General features: G+C 41.2%; 2 protein-coding genes and 1 non-coding gene across 6 annotated transcripts in view; all 3 read right to left on the reverse strand.

Moving 5' to 3' along the window:
- Luc7l2 (LUC7 like 2, pre-mRNA splicing factor) overlaps window positions 1–249 on the reverse strand; it is a 70,533-nt gene extending 70,284 nt beyond the window's left edge. The window contains exon 1 of one of the 4 annotated variants that reach the window (XM_048786845.1): window positions 10–249. Coding sequence is in view for 2 of the 4 variants with exons in the window: in XM_015493777.2 (XP_015349263.1) it covers window positions 10–70 (61 nt within the window). In the remaining 2 variants the exon portion in view is untranslated. The remainder of the gene's footprint in view (window positions 1–9) is intronic. The other 3 variants (XM_015493777.2, XM_048786844.1, XM_015493773.2) reach the window with 3 other exon arrangements.
- Window positions 250–15,144: 14,895 nt separating this feature from the next.
- Fmc1 (formation of mitochondrial complex V assembly factor 1 homolog) lies at window positions 15,145–20,428 on the reverse strand. The gene is made up of 2 exons (XM_015493781.2): window positions 20,172–20,428; window positions 15,145–15,500 (listed from the first exon to the last, which is right to left on the reverse strand). Exons 1-2 carry the CDS (start codon window positions 20,307–20,309, stop codon window positions 15,297–15,299), a joined length of 342 nt encoding a protein of 113 aa, XP_015349267.1. The 5' UTR covers window positions 20,310–20,428; the 3' UTR covers window positions 15,145–15,296.
- A 525-nt stretch (window positions 20,429–20,953) lies between these two features.
- On the reverse strand, window positions 20,954–21,026 carry Trnar-ccu. The gene has a single exon. It is a non-coding gene; the product is annotated as a tRNA-Arg (tRNA).
- Window positions 21,027–24,064: the final 3,038 nt, after the last annotated feature.

Raw genomic sequence — 24,064 nt, forward strand, 5'->3', positions numbered from 1 at the left:
GACACTTACCGTCCCTGGAGGTGCCCATCAACTGGTCCAGCATCGCGCGCATCTGGGCCTGCGCCGACATGGCGACGGCGTAGCGGGCGGACGGGCGGGGGTGGNCAGGAACAGACGCGACACGGGCTAAGCAAGCTCTCGCCTCCAACACCGCCACCCGCCAGAAGCCGTCAAACCCCCCTCCAAGCTGTGACGCCGCTCGCCGCCACCGTCGTCGCGACGGGAGCGCGCACGTTCCTCGCGCAGAGTCGTTTCCCGCGGGCCTCCACCAACTGGCGTCCAACTGTCTTCGCTCCGCCCGCCCGGCCCGGGGCGAGGGTTCCACCCTAACGGCTCGCGGGCGCGTGCACGAGCGCTGCCCCCTCCCCTCCCTCTAGATCTCGCGAGACTCTGGTACTTTAACCGACTCTCCAGCCGGATCTGCCCCGAGGCGCCAAACCCGGACCTCACTGCTGCAGTGAGACTAGGGCTGTGCTGGCGGGCCAGACCCCAATTAGCAAAATGTGCTAGAGGTTAGCCCGACGAAGTAAGTAGAGACCGTGCCCACCAGTTTGACAGAGACTCCCTGTCCTAACAGCTAGCGTGGGCGTGTTCCTGATGAATAATCCCAGTTCCAGGGCCCAGCCCGAACCGAGTGGACGCGGCCTTTCTTCCACGGGACTGCAGACACTGGGTCACTGTCCCACATCTGTGCCCCCAGCCGGGACATGTCAGGTTCAGGAAAGTACCCTGAAGTCAGTACCCCGGGAAACCGGCTCTCCTACCCAGTCGGATCAAGGGGGCAACTCTTAGGCTATATTTGAAGCTATAAAAATTAACCTGTGTCCTGAGAATTTATGAGGAGGCGATCTTACAGAACGGCAAGTCAGCGACTGTGACCACGGGAAAACCCGGGGCTCCACGGTTTCCTGTTGCCCTGCACTGACCTTTTACTTTTTTTTTTTTTCTCTTGTACCTGCGATTGACCCCAAGGGTGTTTAAGCACTGAGCCACATCCCTAGCCCTTTTTTATTTTAAGACAGGCTCTCGCTAGGTTGCTTACATTCTCCCTAAATTGTTGAGGCTGGCTTCCAACCTGTGATCCTCCTGCCTCAGCCTCCCGAACCGCTGGGAATACAGGCATCACCACCACGCCCGCCTCAGAAAATGATTTCTTAATCTTGCATGTCGAGTGGATATAACCACACAACTCTTGCAATATTGTTCTGAGAACAAAATGAGCCAACGGGAAATACCTAAACTAGACCTTTTGCCTGGTGTTTTTAAAACCTTTGGTAAAATTCTTCGAGACATTAATATTGTTTCCCTATAATTGTACATACATCGCCTTGGGACGTATCATTTCTGGTTAATGCATTATCAATTAAAAAATAACATGAAATAGCAAGCACAGTCCCAAGATCCCTTTAATTGTATAATGGGCCAATAAAAGTTTTAGAGTCATCTTTAGTAACTGACAAAAAATTTCTCTCTAGTTAGAAAACTTCAAATTCTAAACTAATCCAAATACTAGACCTGTCATTATCCTTTGAAAACTGATTTACAACAGTAGAAAAAAGTACAAATTAATGTCCTAGAGGGATGCACTATTAAACATTACCGTGAGAAACACTAGTTATGAGAAAGTACACCAAAATGTTGAGCCGCCCATAATGGTACATGCTTGTAATACCAGTGACTGAAGAGGCTGTGGCAAGAGGTTGGCAAGCTTGTGGGCAGCCTCAGCAATTTAGCAAGACCCTGTCTCACTAGCTCAGTGATAAAGTGCCTCTGCATTCAATTTCCAGTACCAAAAATAAAAAGAATAATTAATTTATTTTATTTTGCCATACTAGGGATTGAACCCAAGGGCACTTATCCACTGAGCTACATCCCCAGCCCTTTTTCTTTCTTTTGAATCGGTCTCAGTGAGTTGCGGAGGGCCTTGCTAAGACAAGTGATGCTTGCCTCGAATTTCTGATCTTCTTGCTTCGGCCACTCTAGCTTTCAGGGGGAATATAGACATTGTATTATGGCATCCAGCTCTTTTTACTTTATTTAATTTAATTTTTTTTTTTTTTTTTTTGGACACAGGGTCTCCCTGATTTGCCTAGGCTAGCCTTGAACTTGTAATCTTCCTGCCTTACCCTCCAGTGTAGCTGGGATTAAAGCCTTGGGCCACCATGCCCATCTTGAATAATTATGTTTCAGTGAAGAAATTTTATTTATCTACTGTCTACCTTTCTGATTACATTTTACATTAACCTTCTTGGCTTACATTTTAGCTGTATTTAGTATAAACAGCATAGTTGGGTTTTTAAAATAGTTTGGCATTTACTGTCTTTATTTTTGTTAGGAATAGAATCTAGGGCGTTGTGCATGCTACCAAGCACTACAACTGAGTTCCATCCCCAGCTCACACACTTTTAATTGAAGCAAACTGAAGCATTTAATCATTTATATTCACATTTTACTCATATTTTGCTGGACACAGTGGCAAATGCAACTCTGGAGGCTGAGACAGGAGAATTGCAAGTTCCACACCAGCCTCAGCAAATTAGTGAGGCCCTGTCAAAATAAAAAAAGGCTAGGGATGTATCAGGTGTGGTGGGGCATGACTGTAATCCCAATGTCTCAGGAGACTGAGGCAGGAAAATCAAGAGTTCAGACCCATCCTCAGCAACTTTTTGAGGCCCTGAGCAACTAAGTGAGACCCTGTCTCTAATAAAATATACAAAGGGCTGGGATGTAGCTCAGTGGATAAGTGCGCCTAGTAAAATCCCCAGTTACCGTCTTCCCACACAGTAGCCAGTGGCCAAGTGTAATAGTGGAAACCTAAAATCTCAGCAATTTGGGAGGCTGAGGCAGAGGATTACTAAAACCAGCCTCAGCAACTTAGGGAGATCCTATGCCACTTAGTAAGAACCTGTCTCAAAAAATAACAAGAAGTAGGGATGTGGCTTAGTGACAAAACATCCACTGAACATATTCATTCAGTTTATTTGTGATAAGGAACTAGAGAAGGTGGTAGTAGCTGAAAAAACAGTTAAAATAAGCCAAACTCAGTGTCACCCCTATAATCCCAGCTATGTCAGAGGCTGAAGCACAACGATTCCCAGTTCCAGGCAAGCTTAGGCAACTCGTGTCTCAAACATAAAAACCAGGCATGGTGACACATGCTCAGGGAGCCTGAGGCAGGAGGATAGTAAGTTCAAAGCCAGCCTCAGCAAAAACGAGGCACTAAGCAACTCAGGGAGACCTTGTCTCTAAATAAAATACAAAATAGGGCTGGGGATGTGGCTGAGTTGTCCAGTGCCCCTGAGTTTAATCCCCATACCAAAATAAATAAATATATAAATGAATGTAAAAAAAATAAAGGACTGGGGATGTAGCTCAGTGGTAAAGCCCTACTGGTTCAATCCCCTATGCCACCAAGACAAATTTTTAAAATTTTAATTAAACCATTTGAGATAAAGACAGAATAGTTATTTTTAAAAGGAAGAGCCTTGAGCATGTGAAAATCCAGTGAGGGAGAAGTTGATGTTGGAACAGCAAAGTAAAGGAATATGATAAAGCCTGTATCACATCCAAAACCAGAGGAAGGCATTGTCCTGCCAAAACCTCAGCCTTCCCTAGTCCCAGGATCCTGCCAGTATAGAAAGTTCACTGCTAATACAGTTTGTGTTCCAAAATCAATTCTTTCTAACACTTAGTTGAGCTATTCTCCGCCTGCCCCATACTAGGGATTTAACCCAGGGGTACTTTCTCACTGGGTATCCCCAGTCTTTTTTTATTTTTTATTTTGATACAGGGTCTCACAAATTTGCTCAAGCAGGCATCAAATATATGATCCTCAGCCTCCCTTGTTGCTAGGATTATAGGCATGCCCTGGGTTCAATCTTCACACAGCAAAAAGAGTGGGGGAAAGAAAAGCTGTTTTTTTTTTTTTTTTTTAATATTTCTTAGGTGTAGATGGACACAATACAAAGCCTTTATATTTATGTGGTGCTGAGAATCGAACCCAGGTCCCGCCCATGCTAGGCAAACGCTCTACCGCTGAGCCACAATCCCAGCCCCCTAGAAAAGCTGTTTTATTATATTGTGTTTGGACAGAAATGGCCTGAGCAAATTATTTAATCCATAACATTTGATATGTCTGTGCCGAAACTTTCAGTCCTCCTGCTAAAACCTCCCAAGTAGCTGGTGTTACTGGCACGTGCCACCATGTCCAGTTCAAACCCCCTTATATATATATTTCTTTTAAAATTTTTTTTGTTTTAGTTATACATGACAGTAGAATGTATTTATGCACTTTGATATGTCATACTTAGATAGGATATAATTTCTCCTTTTTCTGAGTGTACATTATTGCAGAATCATATTGGTCATGCAGTCACATATATACATATAGTAATAATATCTGTTTCATCCTACTATCTTTCCTGTCCCCACATCTCCTCCCCTCACCTCCCATCACTTCCCTCCACCAAATCTAAGGTAACACTATTCTTCCCTAGTGCCCCCACCATCTAATAGCATCCACATATTAGAGAAAACATTCGGCCTTTGGTTTTGTGGGATTAACTTATTTCACTTAGCATGATATTCTCCAACTCCAACCATTTACTTGCATATGCCATAATTTTACTCTTCTTTAAAGCTGAGTAATATTCCATTGAGTATATATACCACATTTCCTTTATCCATTCATCCATTGAGGGACACCTACGTTGGTCCAACAATCTAGCTATTGTGAATTGAGCTGCTTATAAACATTATTGTGGCTGCATCATTACAGTATGCTGATTTTAAGTTCTTTGGGTATAAACGAAGGAGTGGGATAGCTAGGTCAAATGGTGGTTCCATTCCCAGTTTTCTGAGCAATCTCCATACTGCTTTCCATAGTGGTTGCACCAGTTTGTAGCCACCAGCAATGTATGAGTGGACCTTTTTCACCACATCCTCACCAACATTGATTGTTAACCTGTATTCTTGATGATTGCCATTCTAACAGGAGTGAGATGAAATCTTTGTGTAGTTTTGATTTTCATTTCTCTAATTGATAGAGATGTTCAACACTTTTTCATTTTTTGTTGATCAGTTGTATTCTTCTGTGAAGTGTCTGTTCAGTTCCTTAGCCTATTTATTGATTGGGTTATTTATTTATTTATTTTTTGGTGTTAAGTTTTTTCAGTTCTTTATATATCCTAGAAATTAATGCTTTAGCAGAGGTGCATGTGGTAAAGATTTTCTCCCAATCTGTAAGCTCTCTCCTCACGTTATTTTTTCCTTTGCTGAGAAGAAGCTTTTTAATTTGAATTCATCCCATTTATTGATTCTTGGTTTTACTTCTTGCACTTTAGGAGTCTTGTTAAGGAAGTCAGATCCTAGGCCGAAATGGTGAAGATTTGGGCCTATTTTTTTCTTCTGTTAGGTGCAGAATCTGTTCTAGTGCCTAAGTCTTTGATACACTTTGAGTTGATTTTTGTGCAGGATGAGAGAGGTTTAATTTCATTTTGCTACACATGGATTTCCAGTTTTGCCAGCACCATTTGTTGAATAGGCTATCTTTTCTCCAGTGAATGTTTTTGGCACCCTTGTCTGAGAAAACTGTATTTATATGGGTTTGTCTCTGTGTCCTCTATTCTGTACCATTGGTCTACAAGTCTACTTGGTGCCAATACCCTGCAGTATAGTTTAAAATCTGGTATTGTGATGCCTCCTGCTTCACTTTTCTTACTAAGGATTGCTTTAGCTATTCTGGATCTCTATTTTTCCAAAGAAATTTCATGATTGCTTTTTCTATTTCTATGAAGAATATTCATCATTGGGATTTTAATAGGAATTGCACTAAATCTGTATATAACACTTTTGTTAGCATGGCCATTTTGACAATATTAATTATGCCTGTCCAGGAACATGGGAGATCTTTCCATCTTCTGAGGTTTTCTTCAGTTTATTTCTTTAGTGTTCTGTAGTTTCCATTGTAGAGGTATTTCACATCTTTTGTTAGATTGATTCCCAGGTATTTTATTTATTTATTTGTTTGTTTGTTTATTTATTTATTTATTTTTAGGCCATTGGGAATGGAGTAGTTTTCCTAATTTATCTTTCAGTGGATTCATCACTGATGTATTGGAATGCATTTGATTTATGGGTGTTGATTTTATATCCTGCTACTTTGCTGAATTCATTTATTAGTCCTAGAAGTTTTATGGTGGATTTGTTTGGCTTCTATATATAGAATCGTGTGATCAGCAAATAGTGATAGTTTGAGTTCTTCTTTACCTATTGGTATCCCTTTAATTTATTTCTGTTGTCTAATTGCTCTAGTTAGAATTTCAAGGATGATGTTGAAGTGGTGAAAGAGGACATCCTTGCTTTTTCCAGTTTTTAGCGGGAATGCTTTCAATTTTTCTCCATTTAGGATGATGCTGGCCTTGGGTTTAGCATATATAGCTTTTCCAATGTTGAGATGTTCCTACTATCCCTAGTTTTTCTAGTGTTTTCAACATGAAAGGTGTGCTGTATTTTGTCAAATGCATTTCTGAATCTATTGAGATGATCATATGATTTTTGTTTTTAAGTCTATTAATATGATGAATAATGTTTATTGATTTCCATATGTTGAACCAACCCTGCATCCCTGGGATGAATCCCAGTAGATCATGGTGCACTATCTTTTTAATATGTTTTTGTATGTGATTTGCCAGAATTGTATTAGAATTTTTGCATCTGTGTTCATCATGGATATTGGTCTAAAGTTTTCTTTCCTTTGTCTGGTTTTGGTATCAGGGTGATATTAGCCTCAGATAATGAGTTTGAAAGGGTTCCCTCCTTTTCTATTTCATGGAATACTTTGAGGAGTATTGGTGTTAATTTCTCTTTGAAAGTCTTGTAGAACTTGTCTAAGAATCCATCTGGTCCCAGGCTTTTCTTCATTGGTAGGCTTTTTTTTTTTTTTAAGTTGTATACAATACCTTTATTTTATTTTCTCTTTTATATGGTGCTGAGGATCAAACCCAGGGCCTTGCACATGCTAGGCAAGCGCTCTATCACTGAGCCTCAACCCCAGCCCAGTTGGTAGGCTTTTGATGGCATTTCCTATTTTATCACTTGAAATTGATCTGTTTAAACCATGTATGACCTCCTCATTCAGTTTGGGTAGGTCATATGTCTCTAGATATTTGTCAATGTCTCTGATATTTTCTATTTTATTAGAGTATACATTTTTTGAAATAGTTTCTGATTAACTCTGTATTTCATATGTGTCCGTTGTGTTATTTCCTTCTTCATCTTGTATTTTAGTAATTTGAGTTTTTTCTTTTTCTCTTCATTAGCATAGCCAGGAGTTTATCTATTTTATTTACTTTTTCAGAACCAACTTTTTGTTTTGTCAATTTTTCAATTGTTTCTTTTGTTTCGATTTCATTAATTTTAGCGCTGATTTTAATTATTGCCTGTCGTCTACTGCTATTGGTGTTGATTTGTTCTTTTTTTTTTGCCCCCTAGGGCTTTGAGATGTAGTGTTAGGTCATTTATTTGTTGACTTTTTATTCTTTTAATGAATGCACTCAATGCAATAAACTTTCCTCTTAGTAGTACTGCCTTTATAGTGTTCCAGAGATTTTGATATGTTGTATCAGTGTTCACATTTACCTCTCAGAATTTTTTAATTTCATCCTTGATTTCTTCTTCTACTATCCATTCATCATTCAATTGTGTATTATTTAGTCTCCATTTGTTACAGTAGCTTCTATTTTTTTATTTTATCATTGATTTCTAATTTCATTCCATTGTGATCTGACAGAATGCAGGGTATTATCTCTGTTTCTTTGTATTTACAAAGAGTTGCTTTGTGGCATAAGATATGGTCTATTTTTGTGCCGGGGATGTGGCTCAGTGGTAGAGCACTTGCCTAGCATGGGTGAGGCACTGGGTTTGATCCTCGGCACCATATAAAAATTAAAAAATAAAATAAAGATATTGTTTTCCCTTTACAACTAAAAAAAAATAAAAATAAATAAGACAAATAGTTTTTTAAAAAGATACTGGGCTGGGGTTGTGGCTCAGTGGTAGAGTGCTCGCCTAGCATGTGTGAGGCCCTGGGTTCGATCCTCAGTACCACATAAAAAAATAAATAAATAAAATAAAGATATTGTGTCCAACTACAACTAAAAATTGAATATTTTTTTAAAAAGTTAAAAAAAAGATATGGTCTATTTTAGAGAAAAGCCATGTGCTGCTGAGAAGGAAGTATACTTGCTTATTGATGGATGAAATATTCTATATATGTTGTTAAGCCTGAATTATTGTTTTATTTAGTTCTATAGTTTCCTTATTTAGTTTTTGTTTGGAAGTTCTGTTCAGTAGTCAGAGAGATGTGTTAAAATAACCCAGTATTATTGTATTGTTGTCTATTTGACTCTTGAAATTGAGAAGGGTTTGTTTGATGTACACAAACGTGCCATTGTTTGGGGCATAAATATTTATAATTGTTATGTCCTAATTATATATACTTCCCTTAAGAAGCATGAAATGTCTTTCTTTGTCTCTTCTGATTAACTTTGGTTTGAAGTCTACTTTATCTGAAATGGGAATGGAAACTCCTACTTGTTTACGCAATCCATATGAGTAATAAGTTCTTTCCCATCCTTTCACCTTCAGCTGTGGATATCTTTGCCCATGAGGTGAGTCTCTTGAAGACAGCATATTGGGGTCTTGCTTTCTAATCCAGCCTGCCAGTTTGTATCTTTTTTTTTTTTTAAGAGAGAGTGAGAGAATTTTTTAATATTTATTTTTTAGCTTTTGGCGGACACAACATCTTAGTTTGTATGTGGTGCTGAGGATCGAACCCGGGCCGCACGCATGCCAGGCGAGCGCGATACCGCTTGAGCCACATCCCCAGCCCCAGTCTGTATCTTTTGATTGATGAGTTTAGGCCATTAACATTCAAGATTATTATTGAGATATGATTTGTATTCCCTGTCATTTTTATTTATTTTTGGTTTTTGATTTGTCTCAATTTCTCATTTGGTGGAATGTCCCTTTAATGTAGATCTCCTGTTGCTGGTTTTCACTTTTTTTTTCACTTCATCCTTATGAAATATTTTGTTGAGAATGCTCTATAGTGTAGGCTTTCTAGTTGTTAATTCTTCTAATTTTTATCATGGAATGTTTTAATTTCACCTTCAAATCTGAAATAATTTTGCTGTATATAAAATTCTTGGTTGGAGACTGGGGTTGTGGCTTAATGGTACAGCACTCGCCCAGCACATGTGAGGCCCTGGGTTCAATCCTCAGCACTATATGTAAATAAATAGATATTGTGTCCAACTACAACTAAAAACTAAATATTAAAAAAATTATTGGTTGGCATCCATTTTCTTTCAGAGCTTGAAATATATTATTCCAGGACCTCCTACCTTTGAGGGTCTAGGTTGAGAAATCATTTGAAATCCAAATTGGTTTCCCCCTATATGTAATTTGATTTTTTTCTCTCACATCCTTTAAGAATTTATCTTTATTCTGTGTGTTATTCATTATCATTATTATGTGTCTTGGTGTGGGTCTGTTGTATTTTTGTACATTTGAGGTCCTATAAGCCTCTTGTATTTGATTTTGCATTCCATTCTTTAGGTTTGGGAAATTTTCTGCTATTGTATCATTGAAAAGATTATGCATTTTTTGGTTTCTATCTCTGCTCCTTCATCTATTCTGATAACTCTTAAATTTGGTCTTTTCATGTTATCCCATAATTCTTGGATATTCTGTTCATGGTTTCTTAATAGCTTCTCTGCATGTTCAACTCTACTTTCAAGATTATATATTTTGTCTTCATTGTATGAGGTTCTGTCTTCCAAGTGGTCTAGGCTGTTGGTAATGCTTTCTATTAAATTTACAGTTTGATTTACTGATTCCTTCATTTAGATGATTTCTGCTTTGTTTTTTCATAATCTCTTTATTGAAGTGGTCTTTCACTTCCTGTATTTTTTCTTTGATTCCACTCCTTATACTATACTTCACATATCAATTTAACTATATACAATCTGAACTCCTTTTTGGACATTTCTTCTGTTGTGTTATCAGTGACTTCTGTTGAAACATCTTGGTTTGTTTGGAGTGCTTCATTCCCTTGTTTTTTCATGTTATTAGTGTGTTTTCCCATCTAAAATTTTGGATCTAAGGCAGGATAAATTCTGCCCTGTTTACCTATAGTGTCCTTGAAGGTTTTCTGCACTTCACCTTTACTGGTGAGACCAATATCAACAGCACCCACTGTACACAATATACAGCCTAAAGCCTAATAGCTCCCACTAAGGCGTCTACTGCTTTCTCGCATTAATGCTTTCTCGCATTAAACCAAAATTATGAGTTCCATAACTATCTATAGTACAAACAGAATATTTGTTAAAATGATTTACAATTTCAAATGTGGATGAGAGAATAGAGGTAGTGTAGTATGCAATATTTGCGAGGGAGGAAGAGAGAAACTAGAAGTAAAAAATTCACAGTAAGAGTGGAAGAGAAGTTGACAGATTGGTTGTTGGTTGGAGAAAAGTTGGAAAGAAAATAGACAAGAGAGGAAGATACGAACAAAGAGAAAAAATTAAAGACACAAGAATACAACAAAAATGCAAAACACCATTCATATATCTCGGTCCTCCATACAGTGATGCATAAAAACATCCTGTTCCAGGACTGGGGTTTGGCTCAGTGGCACAGTGCCTCCTTCACACATGTGAGGTACCAGATTAAAAAAAAGTAATCAAGGGTTGGGGTTGTGGTTCAGTGGTAGAGTGCTTGCCTAGCATATATGAGGCACTGGGTTTGATTCTCAGTATCACATATAAATAAAATAAAGATCCATTGACAACTAAAAAATATTTTTTAAAAAATTCTGTTCCAAATATGGTAGGGAGATAAGTGAATCAAAAAATAAAAGAAATCTTGCTGGAACAACAGTTTCTCAGTCCTGTCTCTGACGTCTCTCGGGATCACCAAACCGCGATCAGTCCTTGCAACCCAGTCTCTATCCCACTGATCTGAGCTTTAGATACCTCAGGCTTGGCCATGCTGCAGTCCCAAGATCTCAATGCTGCTCCTACTTGCAGAGAGACCACCAGGGTATATACTCATGCAAAGGAGCAACCCCAAGATGCAGCAGCACAAGTGCCACCAGGTACCCCCACACTGAACCTGTAGGTCCTAGCTGGAGTCCCCAGACAGAGGCTCATGTGCTGGTAAACCTGCTGGCAGCCAGGGCCCAGGCCCTGGCTGGTGTCCCAAAATGGGTGCAGCTAAGTACAACCAAACCTGGAGTCTCCCCCGAAGCAGTCCTCTAGGCTATGGCTGCAGCTGTAGTGGTGGTGGTTGTTGGCAGCAGGCAGCAAGTCAGCAGTAGTGGCTGCAGTGGCAGCTACAACTGCAGCTGTGGGGGAGTGTCACCAGGCAATCTCTGGGGGTCATCAGCAGTGTCAGCTTCAGTTGCATTCAGGGCAGCGGTTTCTTCTGTGGCAGCAGAACCCAGAAAGAAGACCTCCAGGTGACCTTAGACTGGCAACAGCAGAATCAGAAGCAGCAGCAATGGCAGTAGTGGTGCAGGCAATGGTTGATTGACAGGAGACTTCTGGTTCAGTGGCAGCGACCATGAAGGTAGGGTCGGAATTCACATCCAGGAACCTTAGTGGCATCTGAGGCAGTGGCATCTCCCCATTATATATTTTTCTTACCATTAGGCAATTATGCCTCAAATCTTTTTTTAAATGTAATTTATTGTATGTACACTATTATAACATAGGAAATCAAACATCATCTTATCCTAATCCTTTATAAAAAATTTTTTTAAGTTGTTTATGGACCTTTATTTATTTATTAATATTTATTTTTTAGTTTTCAGTGGACACAACATCTTTATTTTTTATTTTTATGTGGTGCTGAGGATCAAACCCAGCACCCCGCGCATGCCAGGTGAGCATGTTACCGCTTGAGCCACATCCTCAGTCCTGGACCTTTATTTAATTTATTTATATGCGGTGCTGAGAATGGAACCCAGTGCCTCACACGTGCTAGGCAAGCGTTCTACCACTGGGCTACAACCCCAACCCTCCTAATCCTTTTGTTCTCTTCAATCTTAATCCAAATAAAATACCTTCAGATAATATTAATAACAAACCTGTTTCTTTGATCCAGACAATTGAATGAATGTGTGACCTCTTGGTACTATTATTTTAATGTTAATCTCTTATTAATTTCTTAGAAAAAAGGAGGGTTTTTTTGTTGTTGTTGTTGTGTGTTACCAAGGATTAAACCCAGGGGTGCAAAACCACTGGGCCACATCCCATCCCTTTTTATTTTTTGAGAAAGGGTCTCAGTAAATTGCTTAGGATCTCAGATGCTGAGGCTGGCTTTGAACCCAGATTCCTCTTGCTTCTCAGCTTACTGTGTTTTTCTCACCATGCCAAGTAGAAAGAGTATTTTGAAATACTTTGATCAATTCTGTTGTTTAAATTGTACTCCTCTTATTGAGTGGAGCTAAGCTATATACTCAAAAACACTGGTTTATTTATATGCTATGTGGGTTGATGTACTCTAGAGACTATAAAATGAATGAGACATAGTCTTAAAAAGATTATGCCCAGTTTCTTCTTTTACCAGGAAAAATTCACATATGCCATAAAAGAAGCATAAATAAAGAACCAGTGCCAAATGCAGTGACGCATGTCTATAATCCAAGCAGCTCAGGAGGCTAAGGAAGGAGGATCACATGTTCAGAGCCAGCATCAGCAACTTATTGAGGTCCTGTCTCAAGATAAAAAGGGGTGGGGACAGCTGGGGTTGTAGCTCATTGGTAGAGCACTTGCCTAGCATGTATGAGGCAGTGGGTTCAATCCTTAGCACTACATTAAAAAAACAAGTAAATAAAATAAAGGTCTTGTGTCCATCTACAACTAAAATTAATATTTTAAAAAGGGGGTGGGGTGGGGATATGTCTTAGTGGTAAGCCCCTCTGGTTTCATCCCCTGGTAGCAAAGAAAAATAATAAATAAAATAAAAAGGTGCCAGGCACAGTGGTTCAAGCCTGTAATACCACCAACTCACGAGGCTGAGACAGGAGGATCGCAAGTTAGAGGTCAGCCTCAGCAATTTACCAAGAAAAGGAAGGAGGAAAGGAAGGGAAGGAATGGAGGAAGGAAAGGAAGGAGAGAAAAAAAAAAGCTGGTAATGGAGCTCAGTAGTAAAACACCCTGGGTTTGATACCCAGGACTGAAACAACAAAATTGTCAACTGATAGAACAACTTTTTGTTTTGTTTTGGTGATACTGGGAATCAAACACAGGGGCACTTTACCCCTAGGCTACATCCCTTTTTTCGGGAGAGATACCAGGAATTAACTCAGGGGCACTCAACCACTGAGCCACATCCCCTATTACATTTTGTATTTTATTTAGACACGGAGTCTCACTGAGTTGCTTAGTGCCTCGCTGTTGCCTAGGCTGGCTTTGAACTCTAGATCCTCCTGCCTCAGCCTCCAAAGCCACTGGGATTACAGGCGTGTACCACTGTGCCCAGGCCTCAGCCTTTTTTGTTTTTTAGTTTGACACAGTCTCATTAAATTGCTGAGGCTGTCTTAGAATTTAAAATCCTCCTGCCTCAGCACTGGGACTACACCATGTGCTATTATGCCCAGTTCAGAATAACTTTAATTGAGGAATTAAGAATATTCAAAGCAAAGGGACCATTTTAATAATTCAGCCAAAAGATTATCATTGCCGGAATTATAGCAGAGGTAGTGAAGAGGAAGAGGAGGTGATTGGAGCTATTTCAGAAGCACAATTGCTGGATGATTGAATGCAGAAAGAAGAGAGGCATACCAAATAAAGCCCAACTTTTTACTTAATTAGCCAAATACATGGTAGAACTATTCACCCAAATGGATCAAGAGGAAGAGCAATTTGAGGTGGAGACTAGGAGGTATAAATGTTAATATGCTCACTCCTTTGCCTGGACTTCACTCTCCTGGACATCATACCTTGGGCTACTCTTTAGCTGTGGCTGTGTTCCTAAAGACCTAAAGACCAGTACTTCCAGGCCTAGGGAGAGGTAATAATAGCTGCTGCCACTACTGCCAGCTCTTAAGAGCTTCACCTTACTTTTTTCTACTGACCTACATCCCCAATCCTTTTTATTTTTTGAGACAGGGTCTAGCTAAATTGCCCAGGCTGACTTCAAATTTGTAATCCTCCTTCTTTAGCCTCCTAAGTCATGGGATTACAGGTGTGTGACAGCACACCTACCTCAATTTTTCATTACTCAATTCAATTCACATCCCTTTAACTCTAAATAAACCTATTTGAGTGGGCCATCTGTTTCCCGCTAGAACCCTATTACATCATATTTGTTACTTTTTAAAAATATATAATTTTGTTTGTATATGCATTGGAAATATGTGGGAAGATGCATATCAGCCTGTTAGACTATTAGTAATGGTCACCATCTGGTAATGGGAATACAGAGGGAAGGACAAAGGGAAAAAACTGTGCTTTTATTTTGCTTAAGCCATCTGAATTCCTTAAAATAACAGGCTTATATTACTTTTAGCTTTTTTGTGTGTGCCTGTGTGTGTATTACTGGGAACCAAACTCAGGATCTCATGCATGCTAGGCAAATTGAGCTACATCGCCTAGCCCCCCACACCACCAGCAGTTTTTTTTTTTTGGCACTGGGGATTAGGGATTGAACCCAGAGGTGCTTAATCACTCAGCCAAATCCCCAGCGCCCCTATCCTTTTTTTTTTTTTTAATTTTAATACAGGGTGTCACTAATTTGCTTAGGGCCTTGCTAAGAAGCTGAGACTGGCTTTGAACTTGGAATCCTCCTGTCTTAGCCTCCAGAGTAAATGAGATTGTAAGTATGCACCACTATTCCCAGAACCTTGTATTTTTTTAGTTGTTAATGAACCTTTATTTTTTTATTTATATGTGCTGAGAATCAAACCCAGTGCCTCACACATTCAAGGCAAGCACTCTACCACTGAGCTACAACCATAGCCCCCCTGTATTACTTTTTAAATTAAAAAAAAAGGAAAAACTTTTAAAAGTAGATCAAGAACATCAATTCAGGTGGTGATACCTAGAATAAGAAGTCCAATAAATTCACTGACAGTAAAGATGAAACCTCCAGTTTATTCCCCTAATTAATCAGTCAACAAAATTGCAGAGAAAAACCCTAACTTTAAAAAAATTTAATGATAAATACATATTGTAGAAATGATTAAATTATCATATGAAGATAGCATCCAAGGAATTTCTCCATGTTCATGGCTCCCAGCCCTTCCCTCCAGGTTGATGGGGCAACTGGAGACCCACCAAACCAGCAGACTCCTCCACTGAGCGCTCACCCCTGCCATGAAATTCCTGATGAAGGGCCACATGTTCTCGGATGCTGCGCAGGAGGCAGAGATAGGTGGCAGCTTGGAAATGAAGCTCATGCTGGGCTCTGCACAACTTCTCACTGGTGACCTAGAGAAGCAGAAAGGTTAGAGTTAACACCCCTGCAACAGATACAGGTCTACATAGAAAGATTTAATAAAAAAGCTTTCTTATTCTTATTTTGGGTACTAGGGATTTAACCCAGGAGTACTTTACCACTGAACTACACCCCAGCCTTTTTTATTTTTTATCGAGACAGGGTTCCACTAAATTGCTGAGGCTGACCTCCAATTTGTGATCCTCCTACTTCAGCCTCCCAAATCACTGGTATTACAGGCTGCACCACTATACAGATTTACAAATATGCATTTTCTATTTTTTTTTAATGTTTATTTTTTAGTTATAGTTGGACACAATACCTTTATTTTATTATCTATTTTTATGTAGTGCTGGGGATAGAACCCAGGTCCTCGCCGGTGCTAGAAAGCACTCTACAGCTGAGCCACAACCCTAGCCCTGCACGTTTCTATTATCTCTGTGCAATTTGCTCTCTAAAGAAAGCCTGTTTAAGCCAAGCACAGTGATGGCACACATTTGTAATCCCAGGGGCTCTGGAGGCCGAGACAGTTGGATCTCAAATTCAGGCCAGCTTGGGCAATTCTGAAGGACCCTATCTTAAAATAAAAAGGGCTAGGGATATGGCTTAATGATAGAAGGTCTCTGGGTTCAATCCAGTACAAAAAAAAAGAATATATGTATAATTAAAATATTTATAGGAGCACTCGCAATAATTGTGTTCTTTTTTATTAGCACATTATAACAGTGGAATGTTGTTATATATTTGTATATGTAGACAATATAATGATATAATTTGGTCAATTTCATTGCCCTGTACTTCCCCTTTTCCTCCCCTCCTTCCCCCATCCCCTTCCCTCTATTCTGTTGCTCTCCCTTCTATTTTCATGAGATCCTCCAATATCACCTTTTTTTTTTCCTTTTTTTCTTTCTAGCTTCCACATATGAGAGAAAATATATGACCTTTGACTTCAATTTGGTTTTGGCTTATTTTGCTTAATATAATGCTCTTAAGTTCCATCCATTTTCCTACAAATGACATAACTATACTCATTTATTAGGAAAGTTGACCTCCACTTAATCAAAAAGTTTTGTTTATTTAATGCTGGGAATTGCATCCAGTGCCCTGTACATGCTAATAAGCATGTGCTAACCCACTGAGCCACACCAGCCTCAGCCTTAACAAGACTGTTTGGGTTTTTTTTGTTTTGGGTACTGGGGATTAAACCCAGGACACTTTACCACTGAACCATATCCCTACCCAGTCCTTTTTATTTTTCTTTTTAAATTTATTATTTTTATTTGATACCCGGGATTGAACCCAGGGGCACTTAACCACTGCACCACACCCCCAGCCCTTTTTTGTATTTAGAGAAAGGGTTTCAAGGAGTTGCTGAATTCGCAATCATCCTGCCTCAAACCTCCTGAGCCACTGGGATTACAGGCGTGCGCCACCACACCCAGCTTATTTTTTGAGATTGGGGGGTGTGTGTGGGGTGTGGGGTGTGTGTGTGTGTGTGTGTGTGTGTGTATGTCACTAAGTTGCTTAGGGCATTACTAAATTGTTGAGGCCAGCTTTGAACTTGTGATCCTCTTGTGTCAGCCTCCTCAGTTGCTGGGATTACAGGCATGTACCACAAAGCCAGCACTTTTTTTAAATGGGGAGGGGGAGTTGGGGTGGAGGGAGCATATGTTGCCCAGGCTGGTATTGTACTCCTGGGATCAAGCAATCCTCCCTGCCCCCATCCCCAACAGCTGGGACTATAGGCATGTATAGTACGTACATCCAGCAAACAGAATTCTTGAGGTGTTTAATTGAGTATTTCTAAATTTTAATACTGGAAGCCATAATCCTTAGTTTCAACTCCTTCATTTTACAAATGAGGAAACTAAACTCCAGTTGTTAGCTAATGGCAGAGATTAGAACTACAATCAGGTCATTGATCGTTAATGCCACCTAAGAAATATAATATTGAATTTTCTCCCCTTCAAACAAAGTGCTGTTTCATCTTGTTTCTGTACTTTGATTAATATGGCATATACCTTTCATTTAAAAATTAAAGACTTATTTTGTCTGAAAAATAACGACCTTGTCCTCAATATAACAAAATGATAGTTTTATATACAAAAGTAATATGCATGTGTTTATAGTACTTAAACTTGCTCTCATGGGGATGTGGCTCAGTGGTAAAGCCCTTCTGGGTTCAATATCCAGCACAAAAACAAAACAAAAATTTTCTCTTACAACTTATCCATCTGAAAAATCTGGGCTCTGATGACTTTTAAGAAGCTGGATACTTCCTGGTGTGGCACGCCACTAAGGCAAGAGTATTGCAAATTCAAAGCCAGCCTCAGCAATTTAGCAAGGTGGTTAAGCACCACCCCTGGTGTTTAAATCCCTGGTACCAAAAAAAAAAACAAGCTGGAAACTTCATATCCACTCCAAAGTCTCAGTGAAATGTAGTATGTTGTCCTCTGCTTATATATTTTTGTGTTCTAAGGTTATGAGAACGGGGCAGAAATAGTGGGGATGTGCACATATATGGGGATGTGTGGATTAGTCCCTGTGCACCATTTTCTGCATAATCCCATTTCTTTCTCTAAATATCTAGGATTAGAATCTGAAAACTAAACTATATGCTATCATATATGTGCAAATGGCAGTCATTAGTTACATCAAATTTAAATTAACTTTTGTTGAATTCAAACTTAGCAACTTTCTTAGCCTCCTGAGTTGCTAGGATTACAGGTATACACTGCTACATCTAGCTAAATTTTCTATTTTTATGTTTGTTTTGCATGTTGTTGGATATTAAATCTAGGGTCTCAGGCATACTAGGCAAACACTGTACCACTGAGATACAACCCCAGCCCTAGAATTTCAGAGCAATTTTAGAGCCACTATCAAACTTCATTCAAGAGCAATAATGTTACCTCCATAAGATACAACAATAATCATGTCACCCCTTAAAAATCTTAGCATGTCCTTCCCTTATACCTACAATAAAGTTAGCCTTTTCATTTTGCAGTACTAGGGATTGAACCCAGGTGCACTCCACCACCAAATTACATCCCCAATCCTTTTCACTTCTTATTTTGGAGTAACATCTCACTAAATTGCCCAGGCTGACCTTACACTTGTGATCCTCCTGCCTCATCCTCCTGAGTAGCTGGGATTACAGGTTTGTACCTCCAAGCCCAGCTATACCAACAATAAAATTTAAACTCCTACCTACCTCCTACCTCATCTTCCACCACTACTGCACTCTAAGCTTCAACCATTCTCAACTTCAATTATGTTAGGCTTCTTGGCTTTAAAATACGCAGTTACTTTACTTGTATCAGCACTCTCCCTGATCCCCATTTACTTGCTAATTCCAATTTATCCTTCAGGCCCATACTTACTGTGCTCCTGAAAGCCTTCCCTAACTACCCATTCTTCCCAATTATTTACACCCTTAACACTTAGAAGTGTTTCACTGGATGGCTCCTAAGGTGGGATGTAAGTTTAAAATACTGGATTCCTGTACATCTTTTTTTTTTTTTTTTAAACTTTTTTAGTTGTAGATGGACACAATACCTTTGCTTTATTTATTTATTTATGTGGTGCTGAGGATCCAACCCAGGGCCTCATGCATGAGAGGCAAGCGCTCAACCACTGAGCCACAACCCCAGCCCATGTACATCTTATTCTTGGCATTTGGCCCAAGTTCCTAGCACCAGTATCTAACATTGTGACCTATTAAAAACTAGGTTAATTTTAAGATCTTGTTTTCTAAATTTCATAGCTCATAAATTCAACAGTTAAAATAATTCTCCTTCTCACATTGCTCAATGACAACAGGCTTCATTCCCTGAAGCTCAAACGATTCTATAATATTTTACTTCTGAGATTGGTTGCAACTTTTTTCCAAGTCAGAGCCACAACTCCAAAGGTAGCAATCGGGAGAATTATTTTTGGGAACCAGCTAATCTAAATTCTAGTTGTTGTACTGATTCTTGCTCAAGTAAATGTCCCTGAGCCTCAGTTGCTTCGTTTTGAAAATAAAACTGTCTTCCACTCGCTTTAACCCAAGGGGGATACATGTTTACATTTATCTGCTTACACAAGTTTTAATACAAAAGTATCTGGTCATGCAGCAAGCTCATGCTGAACTGCATGACCAGATGTTCCCCGGGGCATCATTTTCCTAAGGGTGCAGGGGACACCACATAGGTAAAGTAAACACTGTCGACCCTTCAGAAAGCTCCCAACATTCCCCGCCACACTGGTTTTCCTTTATGCCTCAAAGTTTGCTTCTCATAATGTCTACTGGGGGAAGGGTGGGGAGTGCCGGGAAAACGCTGTGCCTCTAAGTGTGGGGACACTACACCAAGCCTTATCTTCAGGCCGGTCCCCATTTCCTCCGCTCCCCTTCTTCCGACTTTTCCCTCGCCCACAAGCAGCAGAAGCGGCCAATGAACTCCTCCCGCGCGGCTCCACCCCTGCCTGCGGAGGGCCGCGTCGCCGCCCGGGCTTAGGCCGGAGCTAGAGCAGGTCCTGGGCTTCTATAGTGGGAGCCGGGCCTCGACCCTACAGTGGTCCCGGGCAGCAGGCCCTAAGACCAGGTGCTCCCCGACACCCGCCCAGACCCGCCTTTTCCTCCCTTCCCGGGACGTGGTGCTCCCGGGACACGGTTTCCGTACCCGATGTGCACGGAAAGCCTTCACAAGGTACCGATAAGCCGCGGTGTCACGATAGGGTCGCCCGGTGGCCACGCTGAGGTAGCGCAACTCCCGCAGAAGGCCTCGCAAAGTGCGCGCCGGGGACCCTAAGGCCGCCATTTTTATGTCCTTTCCAGAGGTGGAGCCGAAAGGCGCCCTACGCAACTGCTAGCGCCCTCGCCCTCAGCTACCCCCGCGAGACGCTTAGTGGTACGGTCGGACTCCGACTGCCGGCTCCCACTGCAGACGGCCAGGGTGAAAGGTCTCACTTCCCTGTTCTGCAGAGCCATATTAATCGAACACCGAGCGGCGCCCTCACGAACCCAGAGAAGAGCAAGCGACCGCTGAGTGTAACTGGGTACCGGGTCCTCCAGAAACGCTGCGAAAGGCCGATCGACGGTAAAAAGGTCTTTTCTTGCCTGCGTACTTAAAAAGACGTTTTTAGCTGACCAACGGCCGATTCTCAGAAGTGGGTTAGGCGGGAGTGGATGAGAATTTGATACGGAACACGCTTTTAAGATTTTTTTTAACGCTATCTAGAAGGGGTATCGAAATTAAACGTATTCGTACCTCCCAAAAGCCTTAAGGGACTTATGGCTCAGAGGAAGGAGGTGAAATACCCTCATTCTTGCAAACGGTAGCTCAACAGCTAGTAAAACCACACATACACTATTCCATTTTTCAAAAAAGTAAAGTGAAAGTGACTTACTTAGGTATAATCGTTTCAGAAAAGAGAAGAGAGCATCTTAAAGTAAAAGAACAACCACCCCAGATGGGACTCGAACCCACAATCCCTGGCTTAGGAGGCCAATGCCTTATCCATTAGGCCACTGGGGCTTCTGCGAGCGAGACGCTCAAACATCATGTTCAATTTTTTTTCTCCTTGGTACGTCATCGTCACTTAAGATTATCTTTACCCTATCCTGAGAAGCCACACCTAGTATCAATATGAGGGTCGAAGCATGCTGGGAGTTGTAGTTTCGAAAACAAAAGCCCAGTTACAGCTCAAAGGATTTACCCTCGAAACAGCAGTCTCGCGCAGAATGCTGAGCGGGCGCGCGCACGCACGCGTTTGCGTACGCGTTCGCAAAAGCCGTCGCCCCCGCCTGCGCAAAAGTGGGCTTGCGACGTCGCGGACCCGGGCGCGCAACACAAACTGATCCTTGAGACCCGCCCTCTGAAGCTTTTCTCCTTCGGGCTCTCACCGGAAGCAGTCTGGTCCTTTCCGGCGTGGTGGTTCTTTCGGGCATGGTTTTGCTCCAGCAGGCCATTAGGCGGCGTCTTCAGCAGTCAGTTTCTGCTTCCGGTTGAAGAGCCGAGGCATTTCCGCAGAGCTAGGGACGTGTGGGAAACGTACGCCTTGTGTTTTAAGTTGGTGGGTCAACGATAAACATGGGGTCGCGAGAAATTTGTAGTTAATTAATTAGGAATTAGAAGTATTTTGGAATAAACTGAGTCGCTTTCGGGTTCTGCCCTTAATTGTACAGTTTGGACAAGTCCCTTTTATTCTCGGCGACGCTTGCCTTTAAATTTCTCAGTGGCTTTCCATTGCCCCAAAGACAGCGTCCAGTTTCCTGAAATTGACATACTGGACATCACCTAAATCGGCCCTAGCTTGTGCAGGCGCCATCTCCCATCGTTCGCCTCTTGTCAGCCTCTGCTCCAGGGATCTGAACTTCTCTCCCCCCACCTCCTTACAGTCACTGTACCTGTACCATTTGCGCCGAGTCCTATTTGCCCTTGGGGTTTTGACTTACTCCAGTAGTCAAGGGTCGGCCCTGCTTGATGCACTCCATCTCCTTCGGCCTCTCGTTTCCCTTGGTTTATTCCTTGTACTATTGTGGTTGTAGAGCTGCGGTGGCCCTCTGCCTAACAGAAGTCTGTTCCTGCAGGCCAGTTCTGGAAGGACAGTCACCTCTTTAAGGGAAGCGCACCTTTTAGCCCTAATGGCTACACGACATTAGCTGCTGAGCAGAGTGATAAGCACAAATGGGACAGTAATGGTACCTGGGTGAATGAAGCCGACTTGGGAAACTGGTGAACTGCATGTCACCTCGCCTGCCGTGCAAGGGCAGCCACCGTTTACCTCCATGGGTTGTTGTGGTCTAGGAAGACACACACTTTTTCGTCAAAAACGATAACTATTTTTAGAATACTCTGTCTTTCCTTCTAAATAGGACTAATACCCTAAAAGTACAACATGCCGAACGAAACACTTAGCTCACAGACTACTGGTTTGTAAAGAAAGAAGAAGAGAAAAAAGCGGGTAAGATAAGAAGATAAAAGTAAAAATAGTTCCTGTGTCTAGATCTTGGGAAAAGAACTTGCTTTGGTAATCTTGCCTTTGGGAAGAGTGTTAGGTGCAGGACAGGCTGAACTAAGTTGTCTGCAGGGCAGGCTGAACAAACGTTAGCTGCAGGATAACCCATGCACCCAAACCACCTTGTGTCTGGTCCTTTATCACCTGTTTTGCGTCAAGTTTGAACACTCAACCCCCCCCCCAAGGCTGAACCCTTAACCCCGCTTGTGCCAACAAGGCAGCTTGCAGACCCAGAGACCCCATTAGATTTTAGCTATAAAAACTCCCTCCTGCCGGGCCACTCTCTCTTGCTCTGTCTCACTCTCTTGCTTTTGTTCTCCATTGCTCTCTCTTTCTTCTCTTGCTCTCTCTCTCTTTTTCTCCTCTTTTGCACTGTTGCAGTAAAGATCTCTTGGTCCCTCCAAGTGTTGTGGTCACTTTCCTTTCAAAGAGAAACTCCTCAGAAGAAATATAAAGAGTGAACTCGTGGGCTGGGGATATGGCTCAAGCGGTAGCGCGCTCTCCTGGCGTGTGTGGGGCCCGGGTTGGATCCTCAGCACCACATAAAAATAAAATAAAGATGTTGTGTCCACCAAAAACTAAAAATAAATATTGAAATTCTCTCTCTCTCTCTCTCTCTCTCTGTCTCTTAAAAAAAAAGAGTGAACTCATTTGTATTGATTTAACATGTGACATGTGAGACCCTGTTAATAACCCAGTCTCTTTATAAGTCTGTGCTCTTCAGTGCCCTCAGGTGATTACCATTCCTAGTTGAATTAGGGAATATTAAAGTACAATATTGGACTCAATACCTTTAAACAGTTTTCAGAAGTTTGTTTTGCATTTTGGATGTTCCCCACTCTCCATTCACATACTGAGGGTTTCCTATCATTTGGGCTATGATCTGGCCTCTAATTAGTGTGGTCTTGGTGGACTTGTAATAGTGGTCTACTTTATGCTTTGAATATAACCCTTGCTGCTCTGCCACTGCAACTTATTTTTAAAATGGACATGTTTCTTCCTCTCTCTTTGCTCCTCTGCTCCTCCCTAATCTCAGGGGAAACAAGATTACCTTTCTTCCCCACTTCAGGCAGATTTATCTGTCCTTGAGTACACACCTACCATTGCAAGGAACTAATTCAGACATTGGGGATGGTATCAGAAGATATAAGAAGTGAGTATCTCCCAAATTAACAAGTGGATTATAATTCAACAGAAACATGAGAAATGTAGCATTTGAATCACCTCTTCAAAAGCTCCCTCTTCCTGTTGATGGGCAGGATCACAGCCTCTGGGACCAGAGTTCCCTGTGTTTCTCCTTTGCTAGCAAAACAATAAACCTTCATTTTCCTTTTTCTCAAAACCGTGTCCTCCTTATTGGATTGGCATAGGGGAAAAGGACCAAGCTTTGGCAACAGACTAGGCACAGGGGAAGCAGACACTATGCTTTTACATTGCTTTTGCTCTCTATGTAAATAAACCATTTGGGTCCAATGGAGTCATTCCCTCATCTTTTGTGGTCATGGAGATCAGTGATAAACTCAAGGAAACTTTATCACTGAGCTACATCCCCAGT

Source organism: Marmota marmota, unplaced genomic scaffold (genome assembly GCF_001458135.2).
Source record: "Marmota marmota marmota unplaced genomic scaffold, marMar, whole genome shotgun sequence".
Taxonomy (NCBI): Eukaryota; Metazoa; Chordata; class Mammalia; order Rodentia; family Sciuridae; genus Marmota; species Marmota marmota.